Source organism: Muscardinus avellanarius (assembly GCF_963383645.1).
Source record: "Muscardinus avellanarius genome assembly, chromosome: 2".
Taxonomy (NCBI): domain Eukaryota; kingdom Metazoa; phylum Chordata; class Mammalia; order Rodentia; family Gliridae; genus Muscardinus; species Muscardinus avellanarius.
In genome coordinates this window covers 56,956,390-56,979,768 of record NC_137787.1, presented here as the reverse complement: position 1 = coordinate 56,979,768, position 23,379 = coordinate 56,956,390, and the positions used below count along the sequence as shown (strand labels likewise).

Here is a 23,379-nt window from a genome sequence, read left to right as displayed (position 1 = left end):
ATCAAACTCAATAATTCTGTTCTGGCACTTTACAATTGTACACATCCATCATTTCCCTAAAATTTACAAATGTTAATGAATACCACTGTTTATCACCATGTGTGTAAATGTGTAAATTAAACTACAAAAGGAGACTGTTGCCATTTTTTAAATGTCAATAGGATATTTTGTTGGCTTAAACCATTTAAGTTACATAACTATAACAAATAGCCTAGATACCCCTTTAGTGAATCTAAGAGTCTTTCTGCTTCTCCCAGATAACAGAAGAAAAAGCCAGTACACATGCATGACAGCCAGGTGCAGTGGTGTACTCTTATAACCCCAGAACTTGGGAGGCTGGGATCGGAGGATCACAGGCTGGGGCCAGCATTAGCAATTTTCTCAAGAGTTTAGTAAGACCCTATATCAAAATAAAACTTAAGTCAGGCATGGTGGCACACACTTGTAACCCCAGTAATTGGGAGGCAGAGGCAGGAGGATTGTGGGTTCGTGGCCAGCCTCAGCTACTTAATGATGCCTCCCGAAACTTGGTGAGACCCTGTTTCAAAATAAAGAATAAAAATAAGGCTGTGTGTGGGGGGGTGTAGCTTGGAAGTAGAATGCTCCTGGATTCAATTCCTAGTATCGACCACAAAATAAAAATAAAAATAAATTAATTAAATTAAAAAATTAAAATTAAAAAGAGCTGTAGTATGGCTTGAAGATAGAATATTCCTGGGTTCAGACTCCAATACCTTCCTCCAAAAAGACAAAAAAGCCCAAATCATCACACAGAAGAATTCTATAAGTGTCTCTCATATTATAAAATGATATTTCTTTTCAGAGTGGCAAAAGCCAAGTAATCACTTCTAGCTCAAGTTCAAAGATAATGAAAGTTGCTTTTCAGAGAACTGATGGTGGGCATAATCAAAGATAAAATGGAACCAGGTATGATGGCTCATGCCTATATCTCATTACTTGGGAGGCTGAGACAGGAGGATCTCAGGTTAATTGCCAGCCTCAGCTAATTAGTGAGGACTTCTGAAACTTACTACGACCCTGTTTCAAAGCCAGGTGTGGTAGTGCTCACTTGTAATCCCAGCATTTAGGAGGCTCAGACTGAAGCTTCACAACTTGGTGAGACCCTGTTTCAAAAAAAAAAAAAGACTAAAAGAATAGGGGTGAGGGGTGTATTACTGAGTTAGAATGCCCCTGGGTTCCATCCCTATTATCCCCCCCACCAAAAAAAAGACCCTGTTTCAAAATAAAGAATAAAAAATAGGGCTGGGAGTATAGCTCTGAGGTAGAACACCCTGAGGTCAACTCCCACTATCAATCAATCAATAAATAAAATAGGACTGGGAGTATAGCTCAAAAGGAAGAATGCCCCTGGGTTCAATCCCCAGTACCACACACACAAAAAGACAACCACAAAATGGAAACTATTTGGTTATCATAATTCTTTACTAGTATCTCTCATGCTAAATATAAATTGAAAGCAGAACTAGGTTTCATATTAATTGCATATCAGTCATCAGTCATCAGTGGCATAATGAAGGTAGGGCTGTAGGGATATCCACCTTAGGTACAGGAAATAAGGGTGTTTCTCTCTCTCTCTCTCTCTCTCTCTCTCTCTCTCTCTCTCTTTACATAAGATAAAATACTACTCACTGAAGGTTATTAAATTCTGGAACATGTTGATAAAGGATGCTGTAGAGCCTTTGCCCCGTGAGAAGGGATCATCCAGTCACTTGTTCTAAGTGGTTGTGCTTTCAGGTATACAGACAGGAGACATTCTGCAGTTTTAGGGGTTTGTGGATTTCCTCTGGCCTATCCATGGACCACATCCTTAATAAGCCCTGTTTGAGCTTATTCTCTGTCCCTCGGATCCTGAGCATCTCTTAGGTCTTTGTCAACTCTATCTCCTCTAGGAACCTTTGTGAAAACATGGAGATGACATATTTGGAGAATAAGTGATACATATAGGGTCTGGCAGAAAAGGAGGCTTCCTTCCTTCAAATGGTAGCTTCCTACTGGTGACGATTCTACCCACACGCTCTCTCCTTTCCTAAATGCATATTATGCTAGTGTTAGCATCATTCAGCTCAGCGGTTTCTAAGTGTCTAGTTTTCTTTCTCCAGTGAGTGATCACCAGGTCTGTGAGGGTGCTTCTCATACCTTCCATTTGAGGGAGGAACTATTTTGATGTTCTTTTCTATCTAGGGACAAGTTCATTGCTTCTTTAATCTCCTGGAAGAACTCACATTGACTGATTGTGCTATTTTAGAAATTGTCTAAAGCAATATTTCCTCATATGCTTTCTTCCTCTCCCAGCATGCCCCAAACCTCATGTCACAGGGTTCTGTACAGCCTATAAGTCTTTCCTGGAGGCTTGACCTTTATGCTAACCCACCGGCCCCCAAGGCAAAATGCTGTGACTATTTAAATAGCTGTGTAAAAGGTGCCTCTTTAGCCAATTGTTCTGAATTATGTTAAACCAGACACTTAAAGCAATGGGGTGGATGAGCTTATTTTTTGTTTCATCCAGCTTTTTTTTTGTTTTGTCTTATATAAATAATACTTTCTGTTTCTTACTGTAAATTTTGTGAAAATTTTAGTCAACTTCCCACTGAGCTATCCAGAATTAATGATAAGCTATGGAAAACCAAACATGTGCTAAATAAAGCCTAAATGTAAACAAGCTACTAATCATTTTGGAAACCTGCAGGTATTCAGTCTAGGAATTCTACTGTGTGTGTGTGGTGGTGGTGGTGGTGGGGTTACTGGAGATTGAACCCAGGGTCATAGTACCTCTGAACTACATCCCAGTCCTATTTTATTTTCTGTTTTGAAACAGATTTTTTCTCTGTTGCTGAGAGCCTCACTAAATTACTGAAGTTGGCTTCAAATCTGCGATCCTCCTGCTTCAGCCTCCCAAATACCCAGATCCCAGGTGTGTGCTGCCCTGCCCACCTGATATTCTACCTGTTCTTAATGATGTGTTGAATAAATTTGTAGCTGAAAATGTAAAACTACAAAAATCAAGCTAAATACCAGCTGCCAAGGATTCTGCACCTAATCTTAACTAAGAAAAAAAAAAAATCCACAAAAGTGAAGAGATAAATACACAAGCCCTTAAGAGTCTTCTCTCAACTAAATGGCAAGAAAACTTTTAAGATAGAAAAAAAAAAAAAAAAACTAAAGAACAAAATGATTTGAAAAGGCTTTCAGGAATTTATTTTACTTTTCACTAAATGTGTTATTAACCCGAATTTTACACAGGGAAAAAATAACATTTTTTAAAAAGGTGTTATTAATGTTTGATCAGCAAACCAATTCCTTAATGAAAATGCATCAGAGCTTACAGTATGAATGGTAAACTGTAGATGCTTCCTGGCTTTCTGTTGAGAATCTATTCTCATCAGTTGGGCGGAGGTTGTTGGTGTTTTCACTATCACCCCTATCGCCAATCTTCACAACATCGTAGTAGGCTCATCATTCAACTCTGAATATGACTGAACACGAGACGAGAGCAAAAGTAACATGCCGTGTGAGACACTCACATGTGTAAAGAAAATCCAGAAAAACACTAAATTATATATGTTGCATAATTTCCCTATTAGTTAACTGTAGGATCTAATGAGTCTTTTAAGTCATATTGATCACTTTTAAATAACTTAACTTTTGATCTACTCTTATTTTTTTTACCCAGTGATGAATTTAAAACCTGTCATGAATCATCTAAGTACCCATTTAAAATAAGACCACTCTGGGAAAGACTGGGATATTTTTCTAATACAGTGCTACCGTGGAAGCTAGAGGTTTTTAAAATGTATTAAGTAACTACTATATGCTTCACAACCCTGACCGAATGCTAAGAGCTTTAAGCAGCACCTATAGAACACAGCGTCTACCTTGGCGCGCCCCGGATCCATGGAATCATGCTACATTTCTGTCAGGTTGAAGCAAAAAATGTTCATCATTTTGTCAGCTCTGTCTGAAAAACTGAGAATTACCTTCCTACGATCTTCAGATTTATGCTTTTAATTACCTCCTATCTGCTTCACTACTCTCCAAACCTAAGAATCAATATAAATAGTCTTATTTATGGGGAAAAATGTAAAATGTTTGACAAAAGCTGGTTATCATTTTCTAGATTTCCATTTGAGGTTATTGATTCCTTCTATTTTCAGTACTGTACCTTTTTTCTTGGCAGAATCAGGTGGTTTTATAACTTCCAATATTATTCATTTATCTAATAATTTGTACTGTTTAAGAGCAGATAAAAACTTTACAACCAGCTTGTCAGTACCCAGCCCAGCAATGAGATTATTATCACTCTGGTATCTCTTGATTTAATTTTCTGCTGCAGAGTTCAATTTAAGTGTGACCTTCTCCAATCCCTTTATCATAAACTCACTTTCAGTGAGGACAAACGTCCATGGTTTTTTGTTTGTTTTCTGAGTAGGAGGTTACAATTGCATAGGTGAAGCCTAACAGACTAAGTACCGGTACCCTTAAACACACACACACACACACACACACACACACACACACACACACACCTTATAATTGAATATACAGTTGTCCCCCAGTATCTGTGAGGGATTAATTCTAGGACATCCCTTGGAAACCAAAATCCATGGATAGTGAAGTTCCGTACATAAAACATAGTTTTTCATAGAACGTTATATATATATATATATCTCCTCCTGTACTCTTTAAATAATCTCTGGAGTATTTATAATATCTAATACAATGTAAATTATAAGTGTAAATTATAAGTAAATAATTGCTATACTGTGCTATTTAGGAAACATTAATGAGAATAAAAAGGTTGTACATATTCAGTACAGATGCAACTTTCCTCTCCCAAATATTTTTAATCAATGGGAAGTTGATCTTTGGCTGTGGAACTCATGGATACAGGCTGTAGATGATTTATATTTAATTACATAAACATACCCATAAGGGATTTGCTATCAATCCCAAAGACTTTAAAGAGAAACTGAGTTGGTATATATGTGAGGGAGAAAATAATTACTCTGTAGCATTAACAAGTGTGTAGATGTTTATTGGATATATGTAACTATAGTCTTGGAAGAAGGGTGTCTGAAAAGTATAAAACATTTTAATGGTATGTTAAGTAGAGGTCCAAATAACAGGCTTAGTATTTTTTTTATTCTTCTAGAGATCTTTTCAAGTATAACTTCTAAATTTAAAGTGATGAGTCCTTTTTTTTTTTTTTTTCAGTACTAGGGACTGAACCCAGGGACATTCTACCTCTGAGCCATACCCCACCTCTATTTTTTTATTTTTTATTTTGAAATAAGTTGTGGGAGGCTTCACTAAGTAGTTGAGGCTGGCCTTGAATCCACAATCATCCAGTCTCAGCCTTCCAAGTACTGGGATTAAAAGCATGTGCCACCACACCTGACGTAAAAGATTATTTTTGTTTTTAGGTGGGTTGTGTGTGTGTGTGTGTGGTACTAGAGATTGAACCCAAAGGCATTCTACCTCTTAGTTACATCCCCAGCCCGATTTTTAATTTTTTAATTTAGAAACAGGGCCTCATTAAGTTGCAAAAGCCCTCCCTAAGTAGCTGAGGCTGGTTGCAAACCTGCAATCCTCCTATCTCAGCCTCCCAAGTACTGGGATTACAAGCGTGAGGCACCACGCCCAGTTTATGAATCCAGTTATTAAGCTAAACAACAACAAAAAGCTTAATAAAGACACTACAAATGCCCATGAAAGACAGGGAAAACAATGTGTTTGCTGTTTTTTTGTGCCAGAAGAAGAGGAAAAAATAAGAGTTCAGAGGAGAGAGAGAGAAAGAAGACCGAGCAGAAAACAGAGGAAGGAGGTTTAGGAGAAAACACTAAGGAAGAGAAGCACGGGCAGCATCTCTACAGTTAAAAGCTGGCCCAAGAGGTCAACAGCGATCTGCAGAATCCGCCAGAAGAATGTTATATAAAGACAAATGAAGAGCTTGACCCTTCAGAACACCCACGCAGGTGCCCTGAAGATGAGGAACTCTTCTGCTTTTGCTGCAAGGGACATCTTCAAAGGCAGGGTCTAGCAGGGTTCCCGTTTCCTGGCCGCTCTGCCTTCTCAGAGAAGAACCACAGCTGCTGCAGGGACTTGCGGCCTCATGGCAGCTGGCGGCGAGGTGGAGTTAGGCCTGGTGGCCAAAGGAGGTGGCGTGTCTGCCAACAGCACATGGAAGTGCGTGGCCGGATATGTGGGTCCCAACGCTGTAGCTTTCTCCCTGATCTCCTGACTGCTGAGGTCTCCACGGGATGACAAAGGATGCCAGGGCCCCTAGCAGAGACAGGGCTAAGGCCTCTGAAATGACAGATGGTGAGTGGGGCAGACTGTCTATGCAAGACAGATGAGAGTGTGTGCTGTATTAGAGTCATGGCTAAAGAAATCGGAAAGTGGGAGTAAGAAACAAACAAGTAAACAAATTAACAACGACAGGCTCCGGGAGGACATACTCCAGTGGCTATCTCTAAACGAAAGCTGTAGGATGACAAAGACGGAAAATGCGGAGGGAGGTGGAGCCACAGAACGCCAGTTCATGCAGTTGAGGGTGATTAATGAATGACTGCAGAGATCTGTACTCGAGGAGAGGAGAGTAGGGTTCCCTACAGAAGTGTTCACACAAATGGTTGGTCAGCCTGCCATTTTAACCTTTAAGCAAACCTTTAATTTCCTGACTATTTGAACTTAATCATTCTAATGCAAATCAGTGAAATGGCATGCAGAACAGGGAGCTGAAATGAGAGGCAGAGATACTGGATAACCCCATGGCGCAAGGCGAAATAAACACAAAGAACATCGGCAAAAATCACAAACCTAGAAGTACCACAAAATACAGCACAATGAAGAAAATGTGAACTATAATGTGATTCAAAGTTGAAGAGCAACACTGTAAAGTTTAAAAATCAAATGGGCCAACTGCAAGTGACTAATGAAAGTCTGTGGAGCCAGCACTTACTAATTACGGTGTTAATGATGAATCTCAAAATTCCAGGGTACATAGACTTGATTTAAAAATCTAATGCTCTCATTTCAGTTTGCCTATAAAGCATAGGTTAAGGGTATTTATAATGAACTATGATATAATAATATGTTTTTAAACACTTAAGAAAATCAAGTTTCCCTGCTCTTATATAGGAATCTGTTCAAATTTCCTTCATCCTTCTACAATTATTTTTCAAGGAACTGAAATTAATATATAAATTAGAAACTCATTGCTACCTGACAACTTTCAGCCTACCCCAAAATAGAAACATTAGTCTCAAAAAACAAAAAAAAAAAAAAACAAAAAAACCTTTTGAAGTATATGTTAGCTTGTTTCCCTGAAAAGGCTTGCCTCTGGAAATGGCACTTCCAGGTAAAACTCAATGCAGACTTATCAATTGTTGACCACACCACAGCTGTGGTACCCTTGTTCACTTACTGGAGAATGAAGGGACATGAAGACTCAGCATAAGCCACTTCAGCTGACACTGTGTTATGGGTAAAGAGTGGTCAAAAAGAAACAAGGGTTTGGGGTCTGCACATATTTGTGCAAATGTCTGGGCCTCAGTTGGAAAGTATTTCATTTCTGGACTGCACTGCCTGCCCTTTGGCAAAGCTAACTGTGTTAATCTGTAAAGGTTCATTTGGGAAATGTTTGTGATTAATTCTTGGTCATTTACATAACACTATATTGTGTAAATGAAGCTGTAGCCTTTTGCTTTCCAACAGTTGAGTTCTACTGAGATGATAAAAGCTGGGCAAAGGAGGCCTGAGAACACTTAAACTAGGTCGCATTGAATTTTAATGCCCCAGGTCTACCCTAGTATGTTTTATATGGGTAATGGAGAACTGCAGAAAGCAGTCTGTTTACTGTGCAAATTTGCCTTCCAGATTTTTCAATAAACATATTTTCTGCACTGAAGAGTGAAGCCAATTCAGTCTTAGGCTGATTTAGAAACGTTATTAAAGAAAATAAGGATGAGCATCTTCTTAATTCTTGCATTAAAATGTAAATAGGGTAATTATAAAATAATAAAGTCTCCTCCAAATAAAAAATGCTCAGTTTCAGAGCTTGGTTTTGCAGATTACAGCACCATTAGTAAACACCGAGAACATGTATATGCCACATTTGTGAATCTGCCACGCAGACTTTGTGGGTTTAGTGCTCAGAATCTTAGCATGACTCAGAAATCTAATTTCTTTGTTATCAACAGAACTTTTGCACATTAACAAGGAAGCTGCTGGTCATATGCTCATATGTTTCCATTTGTCCATGTCTTCATTAGTCCACAAAGAAAATGGCTGATGCTGAATGGAACTTAAATCAAGGGTGGGCCGATTTCCAGAGAAATTCTGAGGTACTGAAAGAAAATTTGCACACTTCCCCTCATCAAACCCATGACCCCAATTAAAAACAGGTTCTGCTGTCATTTTTCCTATTTCATCTGTAAGATAGAGGTATTTATAACCTGTCCTGCTAACTGTGATACTGTGGAAATTATTATAGTTACAGAGATGGAATGGTGCTCCCAAAGATCATGTCCATGTTAGGTCATAATAGAGAAAAGGCAGACAGTTGTCAGGTGATTTACCAAGTTCAGAATTAGGACTTGTGACCAGTTCAAAGACTCTGAATCCAGCCTTCTACATTATGCTGCCTCTCTAACTGTGGACTAAGGAAAATACAGAGGAGAAGCCCTGCAACGTGTTCTGGGGAATTCTGCCTAAGGACAAACCCTAGACGTTCTCATTTTACTGCTTGCTAGTAAAAGCTGCTGCAGGCCTCTGGAGCCTTAACATAGTGTTTCTTGTGTAGGAAGAGCTCAAATACTCAGAAAATGAGTAAAGTTATAAGAGGCAACATACAAGGAGAACCGTGGATTTAGAGGTGAGACATCCAGTTCTGTCATTTATTGACTATGCAACCCTGTGACATACCAAAGGCTTGGAAACAACCTAAGTGTCCATCTCTAAGGGATTGTTAAATAAACTATGGGACACCCACATATAGACTACTATGTAAGTTTTCTATGGCTTTTATAACAAATTATCATAAACTTAAAACAACATGGATTTGTTATCTTCTGGTGGCCACAAGTCTGATGTATGTCTCACTGTACTAAAATCAAAGCATTGGCAGAACTGACTTTCTCTGTAGACCCAATAGAAAGATCAAATTTCCTGCTTTCCCAGAAGCTGTCTTGTGTTCCTTGGTTTGTGGCTCCTTTCTTGACTTTCAAAGCCAACGGTGGCCAGTCAAGTCTCTCCCATACTGCATGGCTCTGACTACTTTGTCTCCTTCCTTTTCTACTTTTAAAAGGCCTTGATTATACTGGGTTCACAAAATAATCCAGGATTACTTTTTCACTTTAGGGCCTTCAGATTAGCATTCTTTCTTTTTTTTTTTTTTTAATTAATATAACCTCAGAGTTGGCATATCTCACTTTTTCTTTTTCTTTAATTTTTCTTTTTTTTTCTTTTTTTCTTTTTTATTGGTGCAATGTATTCATACATCATAATGGTATAAAGAAAATACTTTTGTAGACATACATGCACACATCACCCAGTTAGCCCCTACCCGATCCCCACCCTGTTCCCTCCCCATCCCTCCTTCCCATGCTTGGCTTAGTGGTTGACATCTAGTTTTATAGCAATTTATCCAATATTAATGATGATAATCTCACAAAACAGTTTCATTTGTCTGATACCAAGCTTTTGATGACTAAAAGATAACAGTTCAATATTTCTTTTTGCTTTCTTTCTTAACAGAAAATATTTTTTCTTTTCTTTTCTTTTTAGGTGAAGCTATCATACATTTATTTATTTATTTTTCAGAAAAAATATATCCTGATATGGAATATGGACTCTAGATACCCAAAACAATCTCAAAGAAGAACAAAGCTAGAAGATGTATATTTTCTGATTTCAAACCATATAAAGCTACAATAATTGAAACAGTGTAGTACTGTTCCAGAGGCAGATATATACACCATTGGAATTAAATAAAAGCCTAGAGATAAATTCTTCCATATATTGTCAAGTTATTTTTGACAAGGTTTCCACGAACATTTGGTGGAGGAAATAATAATCTTTTAAATAAATATTGTTGAAAAATAATAATTACATGAAAAGGAATAAAATTGGACACTTACCTAACATATTTACAAATATTAACTCAAAATAGATAAAAGACCTAAGTATAAATCTTAATACTATAAACTTTTAGAAGAAAATTTGGTTCATAAAACCTCACAACAGGACTTCCGGGAAGATGGCAACCGAGAAAAGCGGGGCTTAAGAGTCCCGCTAACAACCAATCTCCATTGCCACAAAAAGAGCGCCTTTCATAGCCAGAAAACACCATCACCAGAAAAACAAAAAAACCACCAGGCTCCAGAGAGAAAGCGGACTGAGAACAGAGCTCAGGGCCACAGAGGAGACACACGCGCCCGAGGACGCAGCAGCAGCGCCATACTGCCGGCGGCAGCGGCGAACTCAGCGGACGGCTACAGCAAGCCGAGGTGAGCCGATGCGGAACAGCCAGGCGGGATCTTTCGGCGCAGACAGCATTTAAAGCTCCCAGTGGCTGAGCTCAGCACACGCTGCAGGGATTCAGAGTGGAAATCAAAACCAGAGAAGAAAAAATACGCCAGCCTCATGGCCGAGGGCGTGGCAGAGGCGCCATATTGCCACCGGCGGCGGCAGCAGCAGTGAATTCACCGAGTCCAGTACAGCTACATCTACGTACTCAAGAACAGTGAGTCAAATTGCGGGCCACAGAGGAGAAATCCCAGTATTGTGCCTCCTGGGACTTGTCCCAGTGAGGGAGTGGTGGTGGCAGAGATATCACACCATAGGAGAGCGTGCAACCTGGCACCCCCCATAGTTTAAAGCAGCTTCTATCGACTCCCTGGGTCGGAGACTCTGTGATACAACCCAGTAAAGGAGTAGTAGGGTCTGAGATAATACAGACTCGAGATCCAGAGCACCTTAAGTGAAGCCATAGTGACCCAAGGGAAGAACCCAGAGAAGGCACAAACCTCCGAAATCATGGGAAAGAGGAATAACACTGAAGTAATGAATGTGCACAACCCCACAACATCAGAACCTGATAAAACAGAAAATCAGAGATTTCTAGAAGATCAAATCAGGAAAATAACTGTAGAAATAATAGAGGTGCTTCGAAAAGAACTCAGAGAGAGCCAAAAAGAGATAAAGGATGCAATTAATGAAGTAAAGGCCTCAATTCAAAGCACAAACAACCGATTAGACCACATGGAGAACAGAATCTTGCTCTTAGAAGATGAGCAATCCAAAAATGAATGCATAGTTTCTAATCTAGAAAAAGATATCCAACAGCAGGAATCTGACATTGAAGAAATATGGGCCCATTTTAAGAGAGCTAACCTAAGAATAATTGGAATAGAGGAGGGAAAAGAAAGTGAAACCAAAGGGATCAACAATCTCTTCAAGGAAGTAATAGCAGAAAATTTTCCAGACATAGAGCAAGAGGTTGATACACAGATCCAGGAAACTTATAGAACTCCCTTTAGACAGGATCCGAGAAGAGGATCCCCACGCCATATAATTGTCAAAATGACCAATGTCGAAGCCAAGCAGAGAATCTTAAAGGCAACAAAAACAAAGGGCCAAGTGACATTCAGAGGCAAACCAATTAGAATCACTCCAGACTTCCCAAACCAAGTCATGAGAGCCAGAAGGGCTTGGAGTAACATATTCCAAACTCTGAAAGAAAACAACTTCCAGCCAAAAATTTCCTATCCAGCAAAACTTTCTATCAAATTAGATGGAGAAATAAGAAGATTCCATGACAAACAGAAACTGAAGGAATTTATGTCTTCAAAACCAGCGCTAGAGAAAATACTCAAAGAGATTAACTACAAAGAAGAAATAGGTAACACACACCAGAACCAGAGAAACAAGATTTTCCATCCAACAGACAACTAAGATTGGTTATCTGTGGAGATTCATTATTTATGTTAGTCTTTTGCCTATCTCTAAATTGTATTGTTTGCCTTTATTGTTGTTAATTTTTAGGATTTCTAGTTGGAATAATAATATACCTTCAGATATAGCATTTGGAAATATTTTATCCAATTCTATTAGTAACTTTTAATTCTGTTTACATTGTCTTTGGATATACAATATTTTCTTTTATTTTTTAGGGAGTTTGTATATTCTTCTGTTGCCTGTGCCATTGAAATCATATCCAAGAAATCACTGCCAATTTCAATGTTGTGAGGTTTTATGACCCAGATTTTCTCCTAAATGTTTATAGTCTTAAGATTTATATTTAGGTCTTTTATCTAGTTTGAGTTAATACTTGTATGTGGGATTAGGTAAGGGTCCAATTTTATTCTTTTCCACGTAATTATTATTTTTCAACAATATTTAGTTAAAAGATTATTATTTCCACCAGCAAATCTTCGTGGAAACCTTGTCAAAAATAACTTGACAATATAGGGAAGAAGTTAGCTCTAGGCTTGTATTTAACTCCAATGGTCTATATATCTGCCTTTAGAACAGTACTACACTGTTTCAATTATTGTAGCTTTATATGGTTTGAAATCAGAAAATATACATCTTCTAGCTTTGTTTTTGCTTCGAGATTGTTTTGGGTATCTAGAGTCCATATTCCATATCAGGATAGATTTTTTTCTGAAAAATAAATATATGATAGTTTCACCTAAAAAAAAGAAAAAAATATTCTCTGGTAAGAAAGAAAGCAAAAAGAAATATTGAAATGTTATCTTTAAGTCATCAAAAGCTTGGTATCAGACAAATGAAACTGTTATGTGAGATTATCATTTTTAATTTTGGATAAATTGCTATAATACTAGATGTCAACCACTAAGCCAAGCATGGGAGGGAGGGATGGGGAGAGAATGGGGTGGGGATCGGGTGGGGGCTGACGGGGTGATGTGTGCATGTATGTCTACAAAAGTTTGTATCCCACTATGATGTATGAATACAGTGCACCAATAAAATAAAATTAAAAAAAAATAAAAATAAAAATAAATTAATTAAATAAAAGAAAAAAAAAATAAAACCTCACAACACCAGATTAGCATTCTTAATTCCATCTGCCAACTTAATTTGCTTTGGCTACCTAAAGTAATGTAAGGTAACATATTAAAAGGCTCTAGAGTTTAGGATCTGGACATCTTTGTCTAAAATATTTGTAAAAACAAACAAACAAACAACCACAATAAAAGAGAGAGTAGGAGAGTGCTCTATGTTCTCATAGGGTAAATTCTTGAGGATATATTATTATGTAATAATATGAGAAAAAGAAAAGTATAAATAATATGCTACCTTGTATTGGAAAAGGGGGGAAATGAATATATATTTATATTTAGTTGTATTTGCATCAGAAAATTCTGGAAAGATATCTGAAAATATTAAAATGGTTACAAACAGATATGGAATGACAAGGGGGGGGTAGGAAGTTAAGGCAAATTTTGGACTTAAATGGAGCAAATTTTTTCAATGTACCCTTTAAAGTCACTAAGAGTTTTGAATCATAAAAATAGTTTTTTTTAAATTCAAAATTGCTGAGGCCCCTATCATTTGACCTGATTTCAAAACCTGTTGTTTTGAAGAACCTATTCACCATCAGCCTTTCGCTTTTTTCTTAGATTAAATCTTCTAACAGGCTAGTCTTCATTTGTCGGTGGCTTTGTTTCAACCAGTTCTCTAACTTCACATTAATGGACTTCATGAAATTCTGCTTCTTTTGCAAGATTGTTATAATTTTATTTTGAAGCCAATTTGTGCAGCTGTGTGGTATTCTCAGTATCTGGCATTGTGGTGAGAAGCTGGTGTTAAGGATGATCTGGTTGTCATGTGGGTACATTTTCAAGAGGCCAGTTAGGTAGCGAACATTTTCATTAAATATATATAAAGATTTAGACCTTAATTTCTCTATAAAACTACAGAAATTTGGAAAATATGCATATAAAACTGTTACATATATTTGGATATATTGCAGCATTTTTATTCTGTCTACTCTTATAAAAATCTTCTATTATGCCTTAAATATACTACTAATATTGTAGTTTATTATGCTTAGTAGTTATAGCTCTATCATGAATTAGTTTCTTATTTATAAGATAGCTTGTCATCAATTTTTCCTAGTCATGTTTACTGAAGTATATTCTACATATAGTCAAAATTCTTTTAAGCTATTCAGTTCTATAAGTTTCTAAAACAAAGACAGCCATGTAACTACCACAACAATGAAGGTAGAAAACATTTTCATCACTCAAAAGAGTTCTCTTGTGCCCTTTTATGGTCAATTCCCTATCTCTCCCTCAGCCTCTTAAGCAACAATCTGACTGTCTGCAGTTTGTTGACCAGATAAAATAATTTATTGAAGCTTTCCCTATATTTTCATGTTCCAGGGAAAATATAAATTGTATAGCAAATTTTTCTTTGAGGTATTTAACAAGATTTAGCACACACATGAAATGTGACACTTCATATCAAGAGTAATAACAATGATTTTGTTCACCATTCATTGCTTTTAATTTTTTCCTATTTTCTGCTATTCAACTATTTTTGACAAGTAAATATAATGGGTGAGATTAAATGTAAAATGGTATAAGTGAGAGTGATTTCACTGAGAAATTCTAAATCTCTGATATCAATCACTCTACTGTTCAAGGTTTTAGCACTGAACCCCAGCCCTTTGAGATCGGGCACAGGGAAGCAAGTGGGCCACAGAGGAGTGGGAGCCGGAGAGTGTGCGAACGTGAGGAGGTGCACGTATGCGGAGTATGCAGACCCTCAGCCTGATCAACTACAGAGCGCAGTGGGAAGGTGATACTCACATCCGAGTTAAAGCGAAGCTGACAGACATTACAGGAAATCACTTGCTTCTTCTTTGGGGGAATGGACACTCCGAACGTGTGGTTAATGACCGCCTTTTGCACAGGATCCATCTGAAGAACAAATGATAAAACAATCAGTTTAAATCTTTAAGGGTAGACAGCAGTGTGAGTAAAATCAAGGATCTTTGATATTTCTTAGGGTTTTAACTTTTAGTTTCCAAACAAAGGTAAGGCATCTTACTCAAGAATTAAGAACAAAAACAAACAAGACTTGTTTTGATCATAACACAGGAAGACCACGAGTGGGTCTTACATTCCATGAAATCTAACATCTATAAAGGAATCTTAAAAATTCTTCAAAGAATCCTAAAACAAGAAGACTTAAGATCCAAAATCAGGATTAAAATGTAATTGTTATTGTTTTCCCTGCAGAGGTAGCTAATACTTCAGATGGTCTCAAACAACCTCAGTGACAGTCCTTACAATTATTCAACTTTTGAATTGTTGACTTATGGCAGAGTCGTAAATATCAGGCTCTTATTACAGTACAAAAAATGTTGATCTTTATTTTAAAATAATTTATTAACTTTCATGTATTATAGATCAAAATTCATTCTACTGGAAATGTATGCCATACAACTGTACACTCAAATGCCTATAAGAGATTGGTTAATTTGTCTTGTTTGCTCCTCTGTAGGATTTCCTTTTTCATCTAGAGTTCCTCCTATGACCCATTTCTCCTTAGCTTTCACATATTAGGGAAAGCATCTTTCTTATTTTTTGTGACTGACAAATCTCACTTAGCATAATGTCCTCCAGTTCTATCCATTTTACCCCAATATGATGTATGAATAGAATACACCAATAAAAATTTAAAAAAAGAAAAAAAGAGATTGGTTAATAAGCAACCCTGATTTAAATATTGATCAAGTAAAGTTTTGATTTATAGGTTGTTATCTTCCCCCTTTTGGATTGCATGTATCATACATATCCAGAGAAATATACAGTGATGAAAGTGCTTGACCACAAGAAAAGCATGGGACGCAGCCATAGCCATGCTCAGAAAAAGAAACACCTTTGTCTGTGGAGCACACAAAGAAATCCAGCAGTGATTCTCTGGTGTACACCCGATAATAATCTCCAGCCTTAACATCAGACAACTGGTAGTTCAGCAAACAATGCAGACAATGAACAAAGCAATGTTGCTCATCAACAGATGGAACATGAACAAGGACAGATCAACTGACACCATCATCAAGGAAATCTCCTGAGGCTTGAGTTTAGGAATGGATTAGCAGATGATATTTGATAGAGAGGGGAAAGGAACACTATCCCTGATCATGATGATAAATCAACAAAGTACAAAATTAGCAATTAGAAGAACTTAAATACAGTAGAAAAGAGGGTGAAGAGTTATTGAACATAAATTAGCCTACTGTTTCAAGTTTGAGATGACAAGACAATGTATTACCATTAAAAAGATCAGATATGATGGTATGCGAAGGGAGGGAGGGATTCTGAAGTGATAGAATTGTTTTCAGATCTTAACTGGAGTGTTAGTTATACAAATCTACACCTGACAAAATTCATAAGAAGCCCTATACAAATTGATATTATATAAAAAAGAAAAATTGGGCCGGGCGTGGTGGCGCACGCTTGTAATCCCCGCACTTGGGAGGCAGAGACAGGAGGATCGCGCAGGTTCGAAGCCAGCCGCTTGCGCTGGTTTAGGAGACCCTGTTTCCAAATAAAAATGTAAAAATAGGTCTGGGAGTGTAGCCTGGAGGTAGAAGGGCTTCCAGGAACCCCAGTACCACCAAAAAAAATTAATAAATAAATAAATAAATAAATAAATAAAATAAAAAAGAAAAATTGTTAAGGGTATTATGTTTATGAAACACAAAATATCATTACTGGATAATCTGGGATTTCCTTTGTTCAAGTTCACAATTGATTTATTAAAATTTTTTTTTTGTATGTGTGGCACTGGGGATAGAACCTAGAGGCTTTTTACCTCAAACTACACCTTCAGCCTGATTTTATTTCTTATTTAGAAACAGGGTTTCACTAGGTTGTTGAGAGCCTCATTAAGTTGTTGAGGCTGGCTTTGAATCTGCAATTATTCTGTCTCAGCGTCCCAAGTATTGGGATTGCAACTCATCAAGCCCAGCCTAAAATAAATTTTTTCTTTTGTTTTTTTCGGTGGTGCTGGTGTGCTGGGGATCAAGCCCAAGGCCTCACACATGCTAGGCAAGTGCTCTATCACTGTGCTATATTCCTGTCCTTAAATTTTATTTAATAATAAATGTTAAAAACTCCATGGCATGAAAAACCCAAAAGTTCAGAAATATTCTTGAGTTCCATCTGAATATATACAAAACTACCAATTCCAATATCAAAGACATGCATGGGGAGAGTGAAGGAGGGGGAGAGACCATATGGAGAGGGTACCAAGAACGTGTATATTTATCTGATACTCTGCCCCAATATGATAAAATTACAGCACACAAAAATTTATTTTAATTCAGAAATAAAAAGCTGGGCGCGGTGGCTCACACTTGTAATATCAGTGCTTGGGAGGCTGAGACAGGAGGATCGCACAGGTTCGAAGCCAGCCTCAGCTACTTTAGTGAGGCTCTCAGTAACTTAGTGAGACCCTGTTTCCAAATAAAATATAAAATAGGTCTGGGAGTATAGCCGCGAGGTAGAAAAGACCCTGGGTTCCACTTCCATACCACACACAAAAAAATTCAGAAATAAAACTTTACTTTCTTGTTTTATTAGAAACCCACCTATTTGGAAATATGAAACTACGGTTACTAACTGAAGATTTTAGAGAGGCTTAAAAATAAAGTAGCCAAACTTTATTGGCGGATAAAAAAAAAAAAAAACTCTCGGTTTTGTGAAGCTAAAATACAAGGGCATTTCATGGAGATATTTTCTCCTCTGGGCCTCTAAACATATTTACTCTCTGATGTTATATGAAATACATGAGATTAAGTTATACAAATATTTCCCAAACACCACTTTCCTGAATATCACTTTCATTATTTCTGTCATATACATACTCTAATACTTTATCTTTAAATCAAATTATAATAGACTTTTAAAAACATAAGCAATAATAGCCGTAAAATCGTATTTCAATGTACAATTTCCCTATTACTCATTTCAAAAATTATTTTGAAAGTTAACATTAAAAAAAAACCTTTCACTACTTAAGATAAATACACATTTTCTAGTTGTTCTCATTCCACAATGTTGAAATGCAGACAAAAGACAGATCGTTAAGAATCTAGTTTCAAACTTTTAGTACACCAAGATAATCATGAACGGCTCCAACACAATCATTGAATATAACAGTTCCCTCTAAGTTTTTTTTTCTTTTAACAATTTTTTATTGAACATAAATAGTATACATTTAAACTATATTTGGTGTCCTCTCCTCCCCGCCCCCGTTTTCCCTTCCCCCCTCCCACCAATGGTTGTCCAGGTTAACCATGTCTTATTCATAATTTTACACATGTTCAGATGTAGACCCTCATTAATCAAGATCAGCCTTCCTCCTCTCCTATCTTTCCATTCAAACTTTGCTGGTATTTCCCCTCCATTATCTGGAGTCCCACTGGTATCCTCTGTGTTTCCTAGTTTGGGCATATTAGAGGAAACATATGTACCTTCTCCTTCTGTGCTTGGCTGATCTCACTTAACATGTTCTCCAGGGCTTTCCATCTTGCAAATGATATAATTTTGTTTTTCTTTATGGCTGAATAGAATTCCATTGTGTGTATTTCCCACAGTTTTGCTATCCATTCATCTGTTGATGGTGATCTGGGTTGGTTCCATATTTTGGCTATTACAAATTGTGCTGCTATGAACATAGGTATGCATATGTTGCTGTATTTCTTTGAATTCAACCCCTTTGGAAAGATCAGGAGTGGTATAGCTGGATCATATGGTGGATCTATTCCCATCTTTCTTAGGAATCTCCACACAGATCTCCATAGTGGCTGAACTAGTTTGCATTCCTACCAACAGTGTAAAAGAGTTCCTCTTTCCCCACATCCTCGCCAGCATTTGTTGTTGTTTGATTTCTTTATGCTTGCCACTCTGACTAGGGTTAGATGGAATCTCAGTGTGGTTTTGATTTGCATTGTTACTTGGGCACATTATTTTCCAAAGAACTCTGGAAAAAATTTTTTCCACTTAAATTTCATGTTTGCTCCCTATCAGTCTGAAAACATTCATTCGTGTTCCCAAGGCACAGAGCTCTGGATCCTGAGAGATGAACTGAGTCTAAGCTCTCCAAACACAACCACAGGCAAGTTCCAGCATCTTCTCCCTGGAACGCAAATTGAGGGGCTTCCTCCAAGAAACTCACAAGAACTGACTCTTCAGTGCAGATGCATGATACTAATTTTCTTTACCAAACCAACTAGATAAACCTAGCCATTTTATCCCTTCCCTGTTACCTGTCATCTTTTCCATCCTTTGAATGATGTACCATTAATCATATCAAAATATTATCCCTGGTATTTTTCACTTGGGGAGTTATTTTCTATTTCCCACTTGATTATTTCCTTATAGGAATTTGGGGACAGAATCAACTTTGTTCTCCTGTCTAAATCTGTTTATCTTTCTCCTAGAATTCTGTAATTAAAGTTTTATTCAAACATCATTTGAGAGACATGATTTAATTAAAAGACTAAGTGGCATAAAAAAGGATATTCTACTTGCCAGTTTGGTACCTTAAAACAGACACCGCCAAGCTGATGTTTCCAGTGTTTGCCATCTAATGCAGTAACTACAAATACCTGAGTCATTCAGTGGGATCCAGACTTGGCAGTGACACAGGAAAGGTTTTCAGATTGTTGTGTTTTTTTTTGGGGGGGGGGTGCTGCAAATTAAACCCCGTGACATTCTGCCTCCAAGCCATAACCCTAGCCGTTTTTATTTACGTATTCATTTTGAAACAGGGTCATACTAAATTGCTGAGACTGGTCTCAAGCCTGCAATCCTCCTGTCTCACCCTCCCAAGTACTTTGATATAATCACATGGTGGCGTATGCTACCATGCCCAGCAAAGATTTTCATTTATTTTTAAAAGTAGAAAGGGGTGATATTCTGAATTTTTATTTTTAGTGTTCCTACAGTGCTCTGAAAGTAAGATGAAAATAGTAACTATACTATTAATTTATATTCAACTTTTTCACACTAGTGTGATGTCAGTTCTGTGTAATCTTAAGATGTGTAAAACTAAAAGAAAATTCTTTTATTCCATCATCAGTTTCCATAATGAATAAAGCATCCAGATAAATAAAAAATTCTCATAAATACATTATGAATGGAAGCACTTTAATTTAGCAGAACCAAACCTATGTATCTTTATAATAATGACGTCACATATAGAATACTTAGGAAAACCATTGCAACAATTGCAATTAGATAACAAACTCATCTTTTAATAGATTCAATTGGCATTACAGAGAAATTGAATAGTTAATAATGAGTACATTCAACAATCTTCACTAAAGTGTTTATAATATATGTTTTAAGTGAACAAATGCTTGTTAAATTGTCATTAAATTAGCTCATGTTAGTTCAAATTGAACAAAAATGTTTGTAAACTGAGAAAATTCTGATATATTAGGATATAGTACTAAAGAAGGTTTTTAAAGAATAAAAAAATCCTACTGTGACGGGCCCCGCCCATCAGCCAGTAAGTCCGAGAGCTAAGATGGCGCTGAGCGGAAATCTTCCCCAGAGCACTTAGGTGGTAAACAGCTTTCAGGAAGTGACGACAAGAGCATGAGATACACGGGAACACCGCATGCCATAGGGCAACAGCCAATGGACTGGCTGTTGCCATGAGTTGTGCACGTGAACAGTCTGCTGATTGGCTGTTGGGCTCTATATAAGGGAAAGATCTCTGGGGGGAAAAGGGAAAAAGAGAGAAGAGAAGATTTACGGGAAGACGATTTGCGGGAACTGTACAAGAACCTGGGGTAATAAAACTGCTTGAGGAAGATCGTGTAAGAGTCGTCACTGCGCGCGACAAGTGGTTGGCCCGTACGGGGACCTTCGCTTTGATCAGAACCTCGGCAGTCCAGGGCAGCCGGCTGGTAAGTACTCCTTGACTCCGAAAAGGGAGGAGGAGGCTCCGTTTACGGAGGGTTATTTTCCCCGATCAAAGGGGGCTCCATTAAGGAGGATATTTAGTAAATAAGGCTCGCGGATAAGCGAGGCTCGCGGAAAAGCGAGGAACAGCGCTGTATTTTCCCCGATCAAAGGGGGCTCCATTAAGGAGGATATTTTTTAGTGTAAGTAAGTTAGAGAATCGGGCTGGTCCTGATTCGACAAGATGGGAAATAGTCCATCTCACCCATTGCATAAAGCATTGAAAGCTTTGTTGAAAAGTAGAGGCCTAAAGCTTAGGGACAAGACAATACAAGATTTTCTCGAACAAATAGATAGGGTAGCGCCATGGTTTACAGTATCAGGGAATCTTTCTTTAGCAAGCTGGGATAAATTGGGAAGAGACGTAGAACGCGCCGAAGAACAAGGTATTGTCACAGGAGGGACTCGGCCGCTTTGTCGGCTGATTCGTGCCTGTTTGGAAGAAAGGCGCTTTAGAAAATTTGTGCAGGAGGGCCAGGCAGCTTTAGACGGTGTAAAAGAGGAACGTTCAACTTCCTCTAAAGTGGCCAGTGAGGAGGATTCAGAGTCAGAGGGGGAGGATGAATCTGAGGAGGAATTAGAGGCCATTTGTAAACAAGTGAAAGCTTTTGAACTGATTAAAGAGGAAATTTCGCCTCCTCCGTATAACCCTTCTGCGCCCAGAGCAGGAGAAGGTGTCTCTTTTAGTAGTCAGATGTGGAGAGATGCGGGAATTTTTTTAGCAAATCAAGCTTTCCCAGTTTTCCAGCTGCAGGAGGGGGGAAATCGTTATCATGAGCCTTTGGACTTTAAAATAGTTAAGCATCTCGCAGAGTCAGTTCGCACATATGGGTCGTCAGCTGCTTTCACTATAGCAATAATAGAGAGTTTACATCGCTATGCCATGACCCCAGGAGACTGGCAAAATTTGGTTAGGGCCACCTTAAATCCTGGCCAATATTTGGATTGGAAAGCTTATTATATAGAATATGCCACTGAACAAGCTGCACGTAATCGAGCAGCAGGAAATTCAGCCTGGGATATAGACATGCTGATGGGCCAAGGACGATTTGCTAATCAACAGCTTGGGTATCCACAACAGGTGTATGAACAAATCAACAGACTCGCTACCCAGGCCTGGAAGGCCCTCCCTAACAAAGGAGAGGTATCTGGTAACCTTACAAAGATTACTCAAGGATTGACTGAACCCTTTTCAGACTTCGTTGCCCGTCTAGTAGAGGCTGCGGGAAGAATTTTTGGGGATTCTGACGCGGCCATGCCGCTCATTAAACAATTGGTCTATGAGCAATGCACTAAAGAATGCAGACAGGCCATCACTCCTTACAAACATAAAGGCCTAGAGGTGTGGATGAAGGTGTGCAGGGAACTCGGAGGACCCTTAACCAATTCAGGACTTGCTGCAGCCATTATACAGGCCTCCGGACAACAAAGTAAGAATAGTACCAAAAATGGCAATTGTTTTTCCTGTGGAGCGACAGGACACTTAAAACGAGATTGTCCTAAGTGTAGGGCGTCCCAATCTTATCCTTCTCCTCCTGAGTATTGTCGTCGATGTAGAAAAGGAAGGCATCCTACTTTTGAGTGCCGTTCGGTTAAAGATATCGATGGCAACCCCTTGCCCTATACTGGAAAGCAATCATCAAATACTCAGACAAAAAACGGGAGGGCGGGCCCTCGTTCCCAGGGCCCACAAAAATATGGGAACCCTCAGGTGTATGGGGCCATGGAGACACAGCCACCTCAGTGGCCCAATTTACAGCCTCCGGAACAGTCCGGCGAGCCACTCCAGGTTCGGCAGGATTGGACCTCTGTGCCACCTCCAGGCTGGTATTAACGCCACAAATGGGGGTTCAAATTATTGAAACAGATTTTCAAGGTCCTCTGCCACCTAATTCTGTTGGCTTACTTTTTGGAAGGTCTTCCTCTACCATGAAAGGACTTGTAGTCCATCCGGGGGTTATAGATGAGGATTATACCGGTATTATCAAAGTGATGGTTTCAGCGCCCCGGGGTATCGTTGCCATTTCCCCTGGGGATAGAGTGGCACAGTTACTTTTGCTTCCCAGTCTACATGGTATGTTTCCTTCAGCAGAGGGACGACGCGGTATTGGTGGGTTCGGTTCTTCAGGAAATGAGTTAATATCTCTTGCCTTTGATATGGGAACTCGTCCCTTGATAACCTTGGACGTGGAAGGCAAGCAAATCCTAGGACTTTTAGATACTGGGGCAGATAAAAGTGTCATCGCCTGTAAAGATTGGTCATCTTCATGGCCCACTCAAAAGGCTACCGGAGAACTTAGAGGTTTGGGTTATGCTAAAACCCCTGACCTCAGTGCTAGGGCTT

The 23,379-nt window shown here is 38.4% G+C and overlaps 1 protein-coding gene across 2 annotated transcripts in view; it reads right to left on the bottom strand.

The window, feature by feature from the left end:
- The window catches only part of ZNF385B (zinc finger protein 385B), a gene marked incomplete at both ends in the record, with an annotated part of 320,011 nt that overhangs the window by 57,913 nt on the left and 238,719 nt on the right, over positions 1 to 23,379 (bottom strand). For both annotated transcript variants that reach the window (XM_080689946.1, XM_080689947.1), the window contains one exon: positions 14,859 to 14,969. In XM_080689946.1, the coding sequence (XP_080546072.1) occupies positions 14,859 to 14,969 (111 nt within the window). The remainder of the gene's footprint in view (positions 1 to 14,858; positions 14,970 to 23,379) is intronic.